This window comes from Vulpes lagopus, chromosome 17 (assembly GCF_018345385.1).
Source record: "Vulpes lagopus strain Blue_001 chromosome 17, ASM1834538v1, whole genome shotgun sequence".
NCBI lineage: Eukaryota > Metazoa > Chordata > Mammalia > Carnivora > Canidae > Vulpes > Vulpes lagopus.
The window spans coordinates 31,956,751-31,974,682 of record NC_054840.1 but is presented as its reverse complement, the minus strand read 5'-3'; the positions used below and the strand labels follow the sequence as shown (position 1 = coordinate 31,974,682).

Genomic DNA, 17,932 nt, shown 5'->3' with positions numbered 1-17,932 from the left:
AGGCCTGACTCCCAGGCACCCTGCCTGTGGGCAGCCCCTTGGCGGCTGGGACATCTACAGTACCCTGGCTGCTGCCCCACAGCTGGGAGCAAAAGCGTGGGCTGTATTTTCCAACACGTGAGGGAATGTTCATTTTACATTATGTTGCTGGAGGTCAGTGTGAGTCAGAGCAGTTTGGAAGTTCCAGGGGAGCATTTCTCCACAGGTCCTGTGGTGTTTCTGGCTGCTGGTGCATCTGTGCCAGGCTCTAGCCCTGGTCCCGATGCCTTCAGTGAGGGGCGTCCACTGTCCACTCCGCGCCCCCCCCCCCCGTGGTGGCTGCCCTGAGCTAATGCTGCGCCCATGCAGCTGTGGCTGGCCTTGTGGGGCCGTGGGCACCCCTTGCACTCTGAGGTGCGTGCTGTTTGCATCTTTGCGTTGCTTCCAGAATTTGATAGAACCTGTAGTTAGAGACGAAATCCGTTCATGCTTCCATCAGGTGCCGTAACTGTTTCAATCGAATGTGATTAAAGCAGCTTAAGCACGTCAGCAGTGCAGAAAATAGACTTATTCAGGATTTCGTTTGTTTAAGGCTGACTTTTTTTTTTTCTTTTCATTCCAAGATGATGATTTTTCCAGAAGGAACATGTACCAACAGGACCTGCCTAATTACCTTCAAGCCCGGTATGTGCTTTTCTTAAATTCTTTGTTTTTTCTCCATGAGCAAGCGGTGGAGACCATTGCTCCAGTGGCAAGGCCGGATTCCCACACAAGTGCCACTCAGGCTAGAGATGGTCCTGGTCCGTCCACTGTGGGGCAGGCGGGGCCTGTGGTTTCCCTGAGATGGCACAGCCAGCGTCCATGTGAGGAAGCCTCCCGGGTACCCAGTGACCCTGGGCCTGGAGGGCATGGCAGGAAAGCTTGTCCTGCCCTAGGGCCAGTGTGGGAACTGCCAGTGGACGACCCGTGGCCCTAAAATAACCTGATGCCCCTTTCCATGCAGGTGCCTTCATCCCCGGGGTTCCCGTCCAGCCTGTGGTTTTACGATACCCAAATAAACTGGTAAGAGTGTTTTCCTGGGATTCTGCGAATTGCCTGGGCATGAGGATTTCCAGTTGTTTCAGCGGGCAGCTTCTGGTCGGTCCCACTGTTCAGAGCAGCTCAGTGTTTGTGCACAAAGCCCCATCATCATGGGTCATGGAGCATCAGCCCTTCCTCCTGGCCGATCAGTCCTGACGTGTCGACGCAAGACGTCCCCCGTGTCCTCAGCCACCCATCTACCTGGGAGATGTCAAGAGTGTTGAGGGTCTGAGGCTGGAGGCAGTGAGAGGGATTGGGTGACTGTTTAATGTGCCTTCACTGTACACCTGCTCTGCGCGGGGCTCTTCACCTGTGGTAACCAAGCAAAGTAGGGAAGGGCATTTGGGGCCCGAGCACCTGGGTGATCTTGACAGACCCCCGCTCGGGGGAGGCGGGAAGCCCAGATGAAGACACTGCAGGGTCTGGTCGGATCCCTGCTGTGGCCTCTGCATATGTGTCTGTAGAAGCAGCCGTGGTCAGCCGCCTTCCTCGGGGCCACACCGAGCTCCCGTGGGTGCTCTTCGGTGCCGGCTGCATCTCATTTCTGCTGGAAGCCACTCGGGGTGGATGTCCTTGCACCTTGACGGGTGTTGGGCAGCCAAGACTGGTCCAGGCACTCGTGTCCGTGGGCGCTGGGTGCACAGCACTGTTCCTTGGTCAGGACATGGGTTGGATTTGCTCGTTGTGCTGAGCTTTCTCCCTGTCACAGCATGTCTGTGACGGCAAGACAGAAGCTCCATGGTCACACACAGTGGGTCTGGAGTTGCTCATATAGACGCAGCAGATTCTGTGTGACGTCTGTGGTCCTGAGGGGCTGGCCCCCTGTTTCTGGGCCAGGCCCACATGCCGGACCCTGTACCTACAGGTGCAGACCCCTCAGGACAGTCAGGAAACGAATGTCAGTCAGAACCAGTAGCCACACAAACTGACGGGTGGAATTATCCTCTCAGCACATAAGTCCATCTGAAGACGTGCATTCGTTAGCCAGTGTCTGGGGATGAGAGAGTCTGTCGTCTGTGGCATTCTAGCTTCTCCATTTTTTAAATTTGACTCATCAACTTACCTTAATCAAGTTGCCCTTAGTGGGTTCCAGAAGCGTTCAGCTTCATTGTCAGAGAAGCAGAGCGGCTGCTCTGGGCTCTCTTCCCGGGTCTGTTGCAACCGTCGGCTGCCTCGTTCCAGGAAGAACTGCCGCTGACGGCTCCGCGTGCAGGCCTGTGCGGAGGAGGAGTGGGTGGGGCCGGGTGGGGGGATTCCCAGGGGCCCGTGGAAGCAAGCAGGTGGGTGCAGAAGAAAGAAACTCCCTCAGGGGACCAGCTCAGGGCAGAAACAGGTCATGTGTCCTCTGGCGTCCACACTTGGGGGACTGGCGCAGCTGCCAGAACTGCGAATGGGAGCGTCCCCTGCGCTCAGGGCTCGGGGCACACACAGGGCCTCCAGGGGTCCTGCTGCCCCCTTCCAAGCCTGGGCTCGTCTGCTGGGCATCTGTGGCCAGGCGTTGAGGTCAGAGCCCCAGGGGTGCAGGTGGGTGTGGGTGGGGGACAAGCCTCACGTGCAAGTGATGCTGACAGCAGGGCTGGTGTCACGGGACTGCTCACAACGCTTGCACTGAGCAGGCTCCTGTGTTGTAGACTGAAGTTGCCAGTGGCCCCTTGAATGGGGTTGGGGGTGGAGGCGGGCCAGGAAATGGGCCTGGGGTGTCCTCTCAGGCAGTGCCAGAATTGCTGACTTGGAGCAGAGGGAGGAGGTGAGTGTGTCTGGATGGCCTGTAGGCAGCAGGCACCCACCTGCCTCCTTGTCCCACAGTGGACTTGAGGGGGTGGTAATGGCATGTCTGGGGTCGGAGGTGGACCAGGCCCAGGGCCGGCCTGAGGGTGGGCACAGCTGTGGAGGGAAGGACGCCCCACATCTGGTTGTGACTCATTTTGCTCCTTTTCTATCCCCAGGACACTATCACATGGACGTGGCAAGGACCTGGGGCGTAAGTCATACACTGCGCTGTCTTGTGTGTCCCATCCTCCTGGAAAGCTCAGGGGCCACTTGGGTGACTGCCCTACACACTGATTCCTCCCACAGTCAAGTTCCACCCCCTTTGAGAACCACGTGTACAAACCCAGCCTGTTCTCATGCTCCCGGATTCCAGGACTAAGTCAGTTATCGTCAGCTCCAGTGGGAGGGTGACCTGGAGCTGTTGTCAGCTCAGTGACCACTGTCACATCTACAGCCACAGCTCCTGGGAGAGAAAGGGCTGCGGGGATGGCTCGGGGGCTCTGGGCACCTGGCGTTCACAGCAGAGGGTGGCTGGTGGGGCTGGATGTCCTTCCCAAGGCTCCTGGGCCAGGCATAGGGAGTGGATGCTGGGGAGGGGCCCTGAGGGCAGCATGTGTGGGTGTGGTGTTAGCGTGGCTGAGGCTGGAGCCTGCAGGGCATGGTGGCCAGGCTCGGGGTGGCCATCACGGAGCAGAAACCAGGTACAGTTAAGCAGTGTCCAGTGTACAGTTAAGCAGGCAGTTATCCCTGGCCGAGAGGAGCGATGGACCAAGGACCAGGGACTCTAGGTGGCACCCTATCTCCAACTTCTGCAAATAGAAGGGTGGTGATGCTGGTTCTGAGGTCAGGAGTGCTGGGGCCGGCCTCGGGGTTGGCATGACTTAGGGTCTGTTGAGTCTGCATCACTGGGGACGGCTGGGTCACAGGCAGTGTCCCGTGGGTGAGGTTTCCAGCATGGAGGATACAATGAGGAAATAGGGGCAACCACAGGACAGAGGAAGGCTGTGGGAGCAGGGGAGGGACAGTGAAGAACCCCATGTGGTAAAGGTAGCCCTGTCCTCTTCACTGTGGTGTTGGGTTCCGCTGTAGGTTGAGGGAGGCACAGCATCCCCGTGAGAAATAACTGCCTGTAGTGCCCTCTGCAGGGGAAGGGCGTCTGCAGCGTTGGCTCCCAAATTAGAAGTCATTTAATTAAAGACATTGAGAATCTTTTAACCTAAATGTCTTAAATCTGTTTTTAAGGTTGAAAATTTTGTGGCTCACGCTGTGTCAGTTTCACAACCGAGTGGAAATTGAGGTTTGTATGGATGCAGCGTAACAGTGTCCTATCCGAGTATGTGGGTGTGGTGTGAGTGCATAGATGCCACGTGCTGCGGAGTCCTACGGGGGTCTTGATGTGATGCAGGTCATATAGGGTCTCGACGTGATGCAGGTCATCAGGGGTCTCAATGTGATGCAGGTCATCGGGGGGTCTCAGTGTGATGCAGGTCACAGGGGGTCTCGGTGTGATGCAGGTCATTGGAGGTCTCGGTGTGATGCAGGTCATCTGGGAGTCTCAATGTGATGCAGGTCATCCGGGGTCTCGATGTGATGCAGGTCGTATGGGGGTCTCTGTGTGATGCAGGTCATACGGGGTCTCTGTAGATATGATGTGACCTAGTGTGTTATGGACTGAGCAGCACAGTGTTAGGCTGCCTTCCCTGGGGTCTGCACAGACACGTTATAGGATATTGTGCTGGTGTCTACACCAAGCAGGTTGCAGTGTTGCCTTGTCCCCAGGATGCACTGTACGAGTGCAGCATAATGTTATCTGTGCAGACATGATATGGTACTGGTGTCTGCAGGTGCGTCGTTAGGTAGTTGGTGTCCATAGAGATGCCATGTTGGTATCTGCACACATGACCTCCACAGTGTCACGCTGCTGTCCGCAGGCACGTGTCATACAATGTCACATTGGTGTCTGCAGATACAATATGTCATCTGCCTTGCTTTGAAGTCTTTCCTCCTCCTCTGCTCTTTAGAGGTTCCTCCCCATGGTTTTTCACCAGGCATGCGTGTCTTGCGTGATTTTGCAAGATTCAGATGGGTTTTTAGAAATCTACAGGGAAGTTAAACCTTTCTTTTATTAGGGTCAGCGTAGCTTAAAGGCATTTATAATTGGCACCTCTGCAGTGAATTCGTTTTTGGCATCTTTCCATGGTACCAGTGCTGCTGAAATTGGATGGCAGATCTGTCATCCCGACTTTCTGTTTAATCCATGGTCAGATCACATAACCAGCCTCCAGCTTGGCCCCCTGGACGTGTCAAAGTCAGGACACCCATTCTCTCAGCTGGATCATCCACATTCGTGCAGCGTGTACATTTTATCCAAGTGGACGAGGAATAGAGTTCCTTTCCTTAAAAAAGGGAATCAGTTGGCTGGTCCGGCACCTGAAAAGTAGAGTGAGCCCAAACACAACATACAAAGCATTTAATGAGGCAATTCGCTACCTTCCGATGAAAGTTGCCGAGTTGCACTGAATTTACAAATGAGCCTGGCCATCAGCCAGGTTCCAGGTTTTTCACTTCAGTAGAACATAAGCCGCTTAATTACAACACACTGAGCCAAGAGGTCCCTGGCCGGGGTCCAAGGGTGGCAGGCTGTCCACGCACAATGTTGCATGTGGCTCGCCTGCGGGCGGCCAGGAAGCAGTTGTGTAGTGGGGCTTAGGGGAGGACGCCTCCAGGCTGCACTGCTCTATCTTGGGCCTCATTCCCCGTTGTAAGGGTTGAAAAGAAACCCTGACTTTTTGAAGTCACTCGGAACGTCTTTGCGTGTGCTGTGCCAACAGGTGCCGTCATTGTGGTTTCCGTAGTGTTCAGAATAGGGTAGTGGGTAAGTGAAAGCACGTGATGGGCACTCATACGGCTCCAGGGTGTGCCTGTGTATTACGTGTCTGTACTGAGAGAAAGCTCAGCTGTCTTTACCTCATCTGCACAGCCAAGTTGGCAGCAGGGTGTGGGACTTGCAGGACTTAAAATGCTGCATAAGTGTCACACATGCAAAGACACACGGTCACAGGACAACTTATTATGATCTCACAGCAGTGAGTGTCACATCTAGCAGCCTCTCCGTCACATGGAAGTGATGTATTATCCCCAATGCAGGCTGAGACCTTTAGAAAGGGAAGTATACAAAGAATAAGCATCTGTGGGAAATACGATGCACTTACAGCAGGAGCTCTGTGTCAGGAGAGTGGTTATTCCCGCCGGGCATCGTGGGTTGTAGTCACACACGGACGTGTGTGTGCGTGTGCATGTGCGCTGCGACATCGAAGGTGGTTCTAACGGAAAGTGCTCTGACAGTTGTTAATTGTGTCGGACGTGTCGCTGTCACTGTGGGGCCTGGTAATACGTGTGGAAGTAACGCAGCTCTTTCTCTACTCTCAGTTCCTCCCCGTGTACAGCCCTTCGGAAGAGGAGAAGAAGGACCCTGCGTTGTACGCCAGCAACGTACGGCGCGTCATGGCAGAGTGAGTACCCTTCGTCTTGCCATAAGGGAGTCAGAGGTATTTGCTGGGACTCCCGACCCTCTGTGATCCCCCAAGTGTTACTCAGGGCTCCTGTGCACCTGCTGGTTCCTCCTTAGCATCACACAAAACATAGTCACCAGCATTCAGGAAACAGGGCTTTGTGGAAATGATGAGTAAGTGTTGACAGCATGTGGGCAGGATTGTGTGTGGCCACACACTCTGCATGCGCTGTCTCTATTGGGTCGTACTTCTGGACCTGCTTCATCACTGCTTCACTTTATACATCGCCCACGTGTAGGTAGGAACCAGTGACCACGGTGTGGGACCTGTGGTCCAGTGGTGGGGCGGCTGCGCCAGGCCACCCATGGGATCCAGCTAGCGGACCGTTCGCTCTTCTTCCTCACCCTGTTGGAGTGCTTGTGTGGTGTTTGCTAGTGTTTCTGTCCTCTTTCCAGTTCACTGTGGGAACCACACACCTGATCTTCTAAGATAATGGGCACGACTCTATGACAAGCATGGGAGCACTTGGGTGGTGTGTCGGCTGTCTTGGATGCGGTGATGTCAGCCCGTGCCCTCACCCGCTCTGTCCCATCTTCTCTCCTGTCTTCTGCTCCCAGGCAGCAGGGGCTTCGGCTGCTGTGGTGGGAGGGGTCTGGGCAGCCCTGTGGCTCTGAGGCATCCCCTGTGGGTGGCTCGTGTGGCTTCGGAGCGGTTTTCCCAGGCACTGTGGCAGGGCTCACATGACCAAGGTGTGACACAGACCCCATCCCCTTGCCATGGCGGATCAGACCCCCCACATTCGTGTCCTCTGGGAGACCAAACTAAGCAAAACCATAACCTCATTACGTCAGTTAGAAGCCTGCAAGGTGTTCACACCGTGCACACATGGCCCTTAGGCAAGGAGGCACTAGGGACACAGTCCAGTGGGTCACTGCCACCTCCTAGGGCACCTGCTTGCCCTCAGCATCCCGCACTCGGCCATCAGGACGTGGCTGACTCCTAATTTTGGAGAAGTCGAGGTGTTCAGTGACTCCTTGTTCAACCTTTCCATACAGAACAATCACAGAATCAAGGGCTTAACAGGTTAGGTGTAAGGGGTTTTTTTAGTGCACGGTCAAATAAATTAGCTAATAACATTTAAGAACATACGTATCGTGAACTTCTGTTAGTGGAGGAGAAGCATCACACACCGAACAGAAAACGACAGATACACCCTTGGGCAGCCCCTGCCCCATCAGCCGCAGGAGAGGCCAGAACCATGGACGTGGGTCCTTGGACCCACGGAGAGTGTCACCCACGGCCCCTGAGCATGCCTCCTCCCGCTTCCCTGTGGGGTAACCCTGGGCGCTCCTGGGACAACCTCGCTCTGTCCCCACACGACTGTGCCCATGTTTGCCATGGGGATTGTCATCGCTATAGGAGACAGACTCGGAAGCCCCTGTTTCCTGTCCACCTTTGCATGCTGTGTCGTCGTGGCAACAAGGAATTCCCTTCAGTTATGGAGGGGTGGGGAGGGGAGAGGGCTTCATTTGAAATATGTGGCAAATTCTACCAAGTTTCCTTATTTTTTTTTTTACATTTTTTAAATTTAAATTCAGTTATCCATCATGTAGTATAACAGCCAGTGCTCAGCCCGTCACATGTGAGTTTCCTTTAATAGAAGAAGGTCACCCTACATGAAATGTGATGCAGCTCTGCATCATGGCTGAGCCCTGACCGTGGGATCCGAGGGCGCTGCCCACCCTGACGAAAGCCACCCTGGCCCCGTAGGACAAGTTGAGCTTGTGGATGAGGCACCTGGTGAGGCGGTGTTCTCAAGGCTGCGTGCTCACATTCTCGCAGGTTGCAAACCTCTGTAATGCTCAGCTAACTGCCCAGCTTGGGGCAGCCCAGGTTACACATCACTGGGATTTGGGGTCCACTAGGAAGCCTTTCTGTTTGGTGCCAGAGTGGACCTGAAACGTCGCCTTCCTCTGCACATCTGCTTTCAGAGCCCTCACCATCCAGTGGCTGTGGTTCTGGGCTTCTGTGCAGCAGGGTGCCTATGGGCTTGTGGGAGGGTGCTGGGCAAGCACCCAGGGCAAGGGCCATAGCCATAGGGGCCACCCCACCCCTGCTTCCACCCCCGTCGCCTGCCCTGCCATTCTCCAGGTCCCTGGCAGTCATTCTGTCTTGCACGGGACACGCAGGAGGGACACGTGGGAGTGGACGGGGCTTTTCCTGTCTGTAGGCAGCCTGGGGAGATGAAGCCCGTCCTCCTCATGTTGGGACCCAGGGGAAGTTTGGAGTCAGGTTTACACCAATGTTCTCAGCGTGTCTGTCCCACGGGGCCTTCCCTGGCTTCACGTCCCAGAACACGGGCTGTGGCGCGGGCCTGTGCCATCACCTGGTGCCGTCTCTGCTGGAATGGCTGGGGTGGCCTTGCTGTGCCCACGGGAGCCGAAGGGACAGGCCGCATCTCCTGACAAGCCCCTGAACACCGGCTCGAGAAGGGTCTCCTCTGCAGACCCTGTCCCAGATTCATGGGCTTTCATCCAGTTTTAAAGGTTTTAAATGTTGGGTTCCCTTGGTGCTGGCCGGTCCACCTTGCTTCCTGGAGCTCTGGCCGCACCCTGGGGCTGTCCTGCTTTGCCGCCGGCCATCCGCGTGTCTTGGACACCCCTGTATTCATAGTGATTTCTTCTTCCTCTTTAACTAAAATGCGTTTTACGGGGGCCACAGAATGAACATGCAGACACATCAGCAACAGCATGACTTGAGATGAGCCTTGTGGACCCCGGAGGTGGCAGTGGGGGTGGGGTTTGCCGACCACAGTGCATGTCCCCATGCATACGGCATGCATACGGCCACCGTAACCCCCAGATGATGGGGTCTCCATGGGACGTGGGCGGGTAGGTGGGCTGGTGCCACCACTGTGTGGACCAGCTCAGGACTCCGAGGGGCGGGGCTGGGTGAGGGGGCCTCGCCGTTCCCTGGTTATCCTGAGCCATCCTCCTCGCTCTGCTGCCCCAGGGACACTGACCTGGTACCCTCCTCTCCTTGCAGGGCCTTGGGCATCTCTGTCACCGACTATACGTTTGAGGACTGCCAGCTGGCCCTGGCGGAAGGACAGCTCCGCCTCCCCGCAGATACCTGCCTTCTAGAATTTGCCAGGCTGGTGAGGGCACTGGGGTGAGTTCTAGGCTTCTTCCTGGGGCCTCTCGCACTCTAATGGTCTGCTCAGGAACAGGGAATTCCGAAGAGCACTGCTGAGATGCTGCTTCTAAAATAGGGAGCTTCTGGAAACTTCCATCAGGCCCTCGCAGGGCCCCCACCCCCGCAGTTGTCGGTGACCAAGCTGGAGATGGCAGTGGGTACCGAGGGCCAGCGGGGGCTATCTGGCCAATCAAAGTGCTTGTTCTTAGGTTTTTCTGAGACTTTTCCAAGTATCAGCTTGAGTCCACAGTTCTCTGTCTCATGACCCTCAGTGCTCAGCACTGCAGTCTCTGTAGGTGCCACCCCAGGGGTGGGTCCAGCCCAAGGGGCACACAGCACATTCCTCCTGTGTAGGTGCTCAGGCAAAGTACGTGGTGTGCCTTCAAATTATTAGAACACCTTTTTTTGAAAATGAACTTGCTCCTTGTTATGTAAGTAACTTGAGAACTTGAGTCTTAAAACAGCAGGTACCCGGTTTCTAGCCTTCTGTAATTTCAATGAAAAATATCTTTTCCTCTTTTTGTGTAGGTTAAAGCCAGAAACACTTGAGAAAGATCTGGATAAGTACTCCGAGAGCGCTAGGATGCAGAGGGGAGGAAGGATGGGCCTCCCAGAGTTCGCGGAGTACCTGGGCATCCCCGTCTCGGACACGCTGGAGGACATGTTCTCCCTGTTTGATGAGGTGTGGCCTCCGCAGCAGAACCTCCAGCTTTTCAGTGTATATTCTCGTTACAAGCATCATTTGGGGATTTGGGAAGGAGAGACAGAAAACAGCTCCACCCTGCCCCCCTTGTCTCTTGAGTGCCTTCTCCCGTGCTTTCAAATGCACATAGAAATTTGACATTTAAGTTAACATTTGCTAATAAACGTAGCTGTAGTTTAGGGTTTTAAAATGGGATCACTAAAGAGCCTAGTGATACCAGTGAAATACAGAATTCCTGACCCGTGGCCTCTTTCCCAACGGTCGGCATGCAGGGTCACCACCAGCCTTCTCCCCGCGCAGCGCCAACCATGCGTTAGAATCGGTCACCCGCCATGGCGGGACGAGGGGTCATGTTTGCTCCTGGGCAGCCTGGAAACGGATGGCCCTATGGGGGGCGTGGGAGGCAGGAGACCGCGCACCATACCTGCCGTTCCCTGGATGTTCATGCAGCAGCGTGGACGCCTGTGTGCACCTGGCAGGCTGCGGCTCAAAGGGCTCTGTCAGACGTGCATGTTGTGCGTGAACATAGCATGTTCATGTTTCCTGTGACAGTGTGGCGTGTCCTGTGTGGCAACAGGGTAGTCATGGTCTGGCGAGTGGAAGAACCAGGGAGAACCAAGTGACTGAGACGCACGAGAGACTGTGCGTTTGTGGACTCGTGGATCTTGTGTTCTGCAAGTGACACGTGTGCTTCCCGCTCAAACCGGGTGGGCTGACCCGGAGACAAGCCCTTTGTAGAGGCTGCTTGAGCCTGTGTCTAGGCCGCACGGTCCTGTTGTCAGAGCCCTGGCGCCGCTGTGTCTTCACATAGGTGTTTGACAAGTGTGAGATGGGGAACAGCGAGCATGGCCTGGGCATAACCAGGCAGTACTCATGGGCACCAGACCTCTCACTGCCGCACGTGGGTCGTTAGGGTCGGTTTACCACTTGAAGTGCACGAGGCAGATACTCCCCGTTCACACACACAGCCTTGGACCCCGAGGCCACACACCCTCCCAGAGCCAGGAGCACGTAGGTGCAGGGGCCTGATGAGAACCCACCTGCCCAGCGCTCACCTTCCCTCCAGAGACCACCATGTGCACTGGATACCTCGACGGCCGGCTAGGCGCGACTGCGGGACACCTGTCACTTGCTCTCAGACGATGCCCAGGCGCCCCCTGTGCCAGAAATCTCCCCGCCTCCCAGTCGGCCCCCTGGCTTGTCCCGCTCACTGTGGTGCCCCGTGGCGAACCCAGCATCCCTGAGGAAATGCCGCGGGGAGGGTGCGGAGGGCTGGGCGTGCGTGCCCACCACATGGGAGCTCAGGATGCACCTCCGTGCTGAGCACGCTGCTCTGCCACAGGCCGACTAGGTTCTCACCACAATGTGAACCTTGCCGTTTGCCAGGGGTTTTCTCGAAGTAAGGCCGTAGCCGGTGACCACCCTCGCGGGGCATGAACTTTCTTGAGAAGCGTCGTGCTGCGCTGCTCTCATTGACTTTGAAAATTGGTCGTAATGGCCTACAAAGGGGTGTGGCGTGGTCCCCTTGCATAAGCCAGTTGGTTAAAAGTGTTGTTTCACGATACTCATTTCACGGAGGCAGATGCCACCCAGCGATTGGCGTTAAAAGCCAGCTCCCATTGCCGTCTGTGGGGCTGAGCAGTCCCCTGAGGGCTTATCTCTTTCCCAGGGTGGAGACGGCAAGATGGACCCTCGGGAGTATGTGGTCGCCCTGTCTGTTGTCTGCCGGCCGTCCCAGACTCTGGATACCATCCAGCTGGCGTTCAAGGCAAGTGTGGCATTTACAGGAGTTTAATCTGTAGGATCCAGGAGGCACCGGGTCACATCAGGCCCGTCAGACATTATCATACGGTCAGACTTCCTTTGTGCCTATCTCCTCGCAAGCTTCTATCAGCTATCATTTGTATAAATGCTCCAGAACCTCCTTGGACCAATTTCTGCCTGTAGTTCAGATCCACACTCACAAGGGCAGAGTAGAGTCGTTGTGAGGTCCAGGGTGCCCATAATAGTACCCTCACTCACCTGCAGATTCACCTGGCCGGCCTCACTATGACATTTCAGCTAGGATAGAGCCGGGCTGGCTCTATTCACCTAGAAACACAATTTTGTCAGGGTCTCAGAAGGGGTCCTTCCTGCAGGTGCAACTTACATTGGCTGGACTCATTGAGAACATCATGGATAAGCCAGTCAGCTGCTTTTCTCTCACTGCTTGGAGAATCTCCCTTTTCTTGTTTATGACCCCAGCAGACCCTCTCCGTAGCAACCATGGGAACCCCTGTTGGTGCACAGTGCCTTACGTGGACTCACACCAAGGGTAACAGCACTCACCAACTCTTCAGTGACTCAGTCACTTGCCAGAACCTAAGCATAAGCTGTTAGGAAGAGGGTCAGTGGGTCAGCCACCTCCTAAAGGCCGAATGAGGTGGTGGCTCATCATTTCGTTGATGCACCCCCATGTGCCAGGCAAGGCCCAGGATAAGGGCTCCCTCCCTGATGTAGGGACACACTTCTGCTGCCTGGAGCCCCTCCCATGGGAGAGCAGGGTGTGTGCTCAGACCTCAGTAGGCCTCGGGGGTCCATTTGTGAGCTGAGATCTGGCCGTCCTAAACCGGAGGGGTCAGGGCATGCTCAGACGCCCGGGACCCAGTGAGCAGGAGAGGGGACGGCTGCACAGCCAGGGGGTCATGGGGTGACACCGGCCTCTGCTTGCAGATGTATGGGTCACACGATGGCTACATCCACGAGGGAACCCTGTCCAGCATCCTCAAGACTGCCTTGGGGGTGACAGAGCTCAGTGTGACCAGCCTCTTCCGGGCCATTGACCAGGAGGGGACAGGGAAGATCACGTTTGGTGAGTGGCCTGGGGGCAGGGGGACGGAGGGCCCCGGTGAGCAGGGATGTGCCCAGGAGATGGGCACGGGGACTCCGGCAGGAGCCCTGCCATCCATGACCCCCAGGGCACCCTGTTGTCTCCTACAACATGAAGTTCTCGGGAGGAAGATTCTTCCCCAGGCTGGGCAGGGACAGGTTAGGGGATTTTGAACCTGATTTGAACAGGGAATTAATTCGTCGAGCCAGTTCCCAAGCCGACCTTGGAGCCCTGGTTCAGTGCTGTCCCCCGGGGCTGTGGGCAGTGTGTGCTGCAACTGGACAGGACCCCATGGGTCCATGATTCAGGTGCCCCTGGAAGCGTGAAGCCTGCCCCACCAGGGCCGGCCTCCGTGGGTGTGTCCTCCTGGGGGTGCAGGGTGGGGGCGGCTCCTCACCTCCAGGCAGTGTGGGACAGCCCAGATGCTCAGGGACTCAGACCTGCAGCCCCTGCAGGCTGAGGTGAGGGGGTTGGGGCAGTGGGATCCCAGGATGGCCAGCCCCCTCGGGGGCCAGCCAGCGGGCACATCGGGAAATGAATGTATTATCGCTAAAAAACAGTAGACATTTGCTCAGGAAAGGTCATTGTTCATGTCTTGTTTGGATGTATTTTTAAAATTGCATCCAAATGTCAGACACGAGTGTGTGTGTTGGTTTAGTGTATGTGTGTGTGTGTCCGCCCACGCTCAGAGGAGACTGTGCGTCCAGGAGGGCGGGGATGCTCACGGTGAGCAGGGACCAACTGCACACATGGTTGCTCTGTGTCCCGCAGAGGAGCACCACAGAGGAGCATGGCCTCCTGCACCCCGGCCCATAGGTGCTGCCGGGCTTTTGGAGGGCGCTCTCTGCCCCAGGACCTTGTCGCAGGGCCGTTGGGAGATGCAGGGCTCGCAGCCACTCAGGGCCTGTGACCAGTCGGAGGGTGGCCCTGCCTCCCGTGTGCACACCTGGTCTCTCCAGAGCATGGACGCATCCCTGGACAGCACCTCCCTGGCTGACATCAGGTCCCCACCTGGACGCTCTGTCCGGTCCCCAAACCAGAATCCAAAGCTGTCTGGGGCTTTGACCCCTGATGAACAGCATCTCCTTCCCACAGGATGTGTACCCAGAGTGCACCACTGAATTCAGAATCCTGTTTTCCGTAGATTTCCCCAAAACAAGGATAGCTGAGAGGACTCAGCTCTGTGCGCCCAGAGTGGTTTATGCACAAGAGAGAACACAGGAGGGTGGCCCCTGTCCCCTGCCACCCTCTCCCCTCCCCCTCCCATCTCTTCTCCAGGCTCTCTCCCCTCCCCCTACTCTTTCCCCCTCCCCTCGTCCTCACCCACCCCCACCTCTCACCCTCCCATCCTTCTTTCCCCCTCTCCTCATCCCTCCTCCCTCTCCTCTCCTCCTCCCCAGTCACTCTTCCCTTCCCCCTCCTCCTCTCCCTTCCCCCTCCTCCTCTCCCTTCCTCCTCCCCCTACCACCCTCCCATCTCCCCTCCAGGCTGGCTCTCCCCTCCCCCTTCCTCCCCTTCCCCTTTCCTTCTCTCTCCCCTCCAGGCTCACTCTCCCTTCTCCTTCCCTTCCTCTCCTCCTCCCCATCACTCTCTCCTCCTCCCTTCTCCCCTCCCCCTCTCCTCATCCCTCTTCCCTCTCCTCTCCCCCTCCTCCCTGCTGCCCTCTTCTCTCCCCCCTCCCCTCCCTCCTCTCTCCTCTCCCCCTGCCACCTTCCCATCTCCCCTCCTCCCCACCTCTCCCTTCCCATCCCTCTCTCTTCCTTCTCCCCTCCCCCCTCCTCTCCTCTCCTTCCCTCTGTCCAGGTGGTATCCAGGGTCCCCCACACAGGCCCAGGGACAGGAGCCCCCACATTCCAGACATCTGCCCCCTGGTAACCCAGGTGCCTCTGTCTTTCCAGCTGACTTCTGCAGGTTTGCAGAAGCATTCCCCAACTTCGCAGAGGAGTATCTGTACCCCAAGCAGACACACCCGGACACCTGCGCACAGACGCCGCCCACCCTGACCCCCAACGGCTTCTGTGCCGACTTCAGCCCTGAAAACTCGGACATTGGAAGGAAACCGTTTCGTAAGAAACTGGACTAGGACAGGCGGTGCGGGAGAGACGCAGCCTCCCTGTGGCCCTGCTGCCACCCACCTCCACGGGGCTGCAAGCCTGTTTGCTGTGGCACTCCTGGGCCTCGCTCCCGCGTGTGCTGTGCATGCACCGGCCTCAGGCCGAGTCCTGAACACCCGGGGTCGTTTCACTCTGTTCCTTTGTGGAGAGCCCTGTGTGTGTGTGTGTGTGTGTGTGTGTGTGTGTGTGTGTGTAGAGGGGGTGACGCTTGCACCCACACCGCATGGGCAGGGGGTGGGGGCTGTCCCTCCCATGGCGCTCCGGCCAGGGCCACCTGCACTGCCCTGGGCTCACTTTCCCCCGTGGTCTTTCCCCGAGTCCCCTTCTGTGGGTCTGCTCTCGGCAGCTCGCACGGTGGACCAGCCTCCACACGCACACACACCACACACGCGTGAGACGGAGATGTGTCACGGGTGTTCTGATTCCAGCACAAATTCTCTGCCGACCTCTGTGGAGTCACGGCGTGATAGAGCGCTGTCTGATTTTTAAACATTTCTATATTTGTGGGAACTCATAAGTATTTTATAAACTTCATTTAGATACTCCAGGAAGCATTCAGCATTTTTTTAAAAAAACAAAAAATTCTTTTCTACTTCATCTTTCCTTTGAGGGCCAGAGGATATTTATTTACAGGCCCTTTTTTGATAGAATCCGAGGCTGTCTGGGGCTTTGACTGACATCTCTTCCCAGCCTCTCTACCAGGTACATTCCTCCGTCTGGGTCCGCCACACGCACCCGGCCCAGAGCGCCTTTTCTGCTTCATTAATCCTTTTCAAATCCCCCTCTTTTATAAACGTTACCGGCTTGGTATTTGTTTAACGTGACATGATCTCCTTCCCTGCAGCTCAAACTCCAGCCGAAGCGCTGAGTGTAGGTGAGGTGGGTAAGTCAGGCAGGAGGTGGAAGCAGGGAGGCCCTGGCTGGTGTGCTGAGCCTCCAGGAGGCGGACGCCCGGAGAGGCCGGCATAGCCCTTCTCTGACCTGCACCTGCGGGGCGCGGAACCGGGTAACCCAGACCTACAATGCAGACAGAGGGGAACGGCTGCGAAGGGCTCCGGGGCCACGTGTACGGACCCCCGCCGGCCCTGTGGCCTCCCCGCGCCCCAGTACAAGCATGGCACCCGCCTGGCATCCAGGAAGGTATCCAGGCCACCGAGCCGGGTGAGGAGTGGGGCCTCCGAGCCCAGGGAAGGGACACTGTGCTGTTGCCCCCTGGCCCGAGCTCAGCCTGCATCAGTGCGTCCTTGCCACATGGTTAGAGGTCTGTCTGCTGCTAAAGCACAACAAGCACAGGCTCTCGTGCATCCTGAAGCAAGGCCTCCAGGTTTGCTTGGGAAAGAAATTCTTGGGAATTTCTAAATGAATTTGATTTTATACTTGGGCATCTCCATAAAAGGTGACCGCCAGGGCCAGAAGTCCAGGGATAAAATGTTTACTAACTTCCTGGTGTTCTCGCTGTGCGTCTCCGCCGATGGCCGGTAGTAAAGGCCAGCCCTGGCCTCCATTCCAATGGCCTCCATTTCAATGGCCTCTCGGCTCGGGGTTGGCAGACGTGCAGCCCAGATGCAGCCTTGTAGCTCACCGTGATCGGCTCTTCACTGCAGAATGCGTAAAGATTCATTTTTAAAAGAGAAAACATACAAGTGACCAATGAAGGAGGTAAATAAACTAAGATATTCTGAGGGAGGGGCCCTGGGCACACGGCTCCCGCCCTCTGTGTCTGTGGATGAAGGGCTTTTTGAATGAAATGCTGCTGTGCATTTTCAGGAAAAAAAATCTCTGATAAGCAGACTTGGAATGGATGTTTGTTCCTCCTGACCCTCTTCTCTGCGTCGTGATGTAGCATCAGCGGCACTCAGAACTGTGAATGTACATAGACTTAGATTCAGTCCCCTTTGTGTGAGGTGGGACGGGAGGGCCCCACGGGGACTGAGGGTCCAGGCTGCGCGCCGTGAAACAGCTTTGGATTTTCAGTGGAATGAATAAAACATAGTCTTACACACCTTACCGTCTCACACGCGTGTTCTGTTATGTGTGGCTTTTTATTAGAACGACAACAGCAAGCACGTCTGGGAGGTTCAGTTGGGTAATCACCTGACTCGGTCTCAGCTCCAATCTTGAGATCTCAGGGTCATGAGTTCAGCCGCATGTTGGGGCTTTAAAAGATATAAATATAGGGATCTCTGGGTGGCGCAGCGGTTTGGCGCCTGCCTTTGGCCCAGGGCGCGATCCTGGAGACCCGGGATTGAATCCCACATCTGGCTCCCGGTGCATGGAGCCTGCTTCTCCCTCTGCCTGTGTCTCTGTCTGCCTCTCTCTCTCTCTCTCTCTCTCTCTGTGACTATCATAAATAAATAAAAATTTTTAAAATATATATATATAAATATACAAAATAAGTAATAAAATACAAATAAAATCAAAAAGAAAAGGAAAGACAGCAGCAGACCTCTCTTAGGCCGTGACACAGAACCAGTCAGGATGGAGTTTCTTGGGGGTCCCTGGTGGCTCAGGGGTTGAGCAGAGTCTGCCTTCAGCACAGGTGTGATCCCAGGTCCTGGGATCGAGTCCCACATCGGGCTCTCCACAAGGAGCCTGCTTCTCCCTCTGCCTGTGTCTCTGCCTCTCTGTGTCTCTTATTAATAAATAAAATCTTAAAAAAATATATTCGGTTTTCAGCACTTGTCCAGCTTGTCTGGGAAACGCAATAATT

General features: G+C 56.0%; 1 protein-coding gene across 1 annotated transcript in view; it reads left to right on the top strand.

Annotated features, from left to right (window-relative positions):
- The window catches only part of LPCAT1 (lysophosphatidylcholine acyltransferase 1), a 46,599-nt gene extending 29,375 nt beyond the window's left edge, over window positions 1-17,224 (top strand). The window contains exons 5-14 of the mRNA XM_041731929.1: window positions 603-663; window positions 983-1,041; window positions 3,006-3,040; window positions 4,072-4,126; window positions 6,259-6,341; window positions 9,387-9,512; window positions 10,065-10,218; window positions 11,909-12,007; window positions 12,952-13,090; window positions 15,007-17,224. Of these exons, the coding sequence (XP_041587863.1) occupies window positions 603-663; window positions 983-1,041; window positions 3,006-3,040; window positions 4,072-4,126; window positions 6,259-6,341; window positions 9,387-9,512; window positions 10,065-10,218; window positions 11,909-12,007; window positions 12,952-13,090; window positions 15,007-15,191 (996 nt within the window). The 3' untranslated portion in view covers window positions 15,192-17,224. The remainder of the gene's footprint in view (window positions 1-602; window positions 664-982; window positions 1,042-3,005; window positions 3,041-4,071; window positions 4,127-6,258; window positions 6,342-9,386; window positions 9,513-10,064; window positions 10,219-11,908; window positions 12,008-12,951; window positions 13,091-15,006) is intronic.
- The last annotated feature ends 708 nt before the right edge of the window (window positions 17,225-17,932 follow it).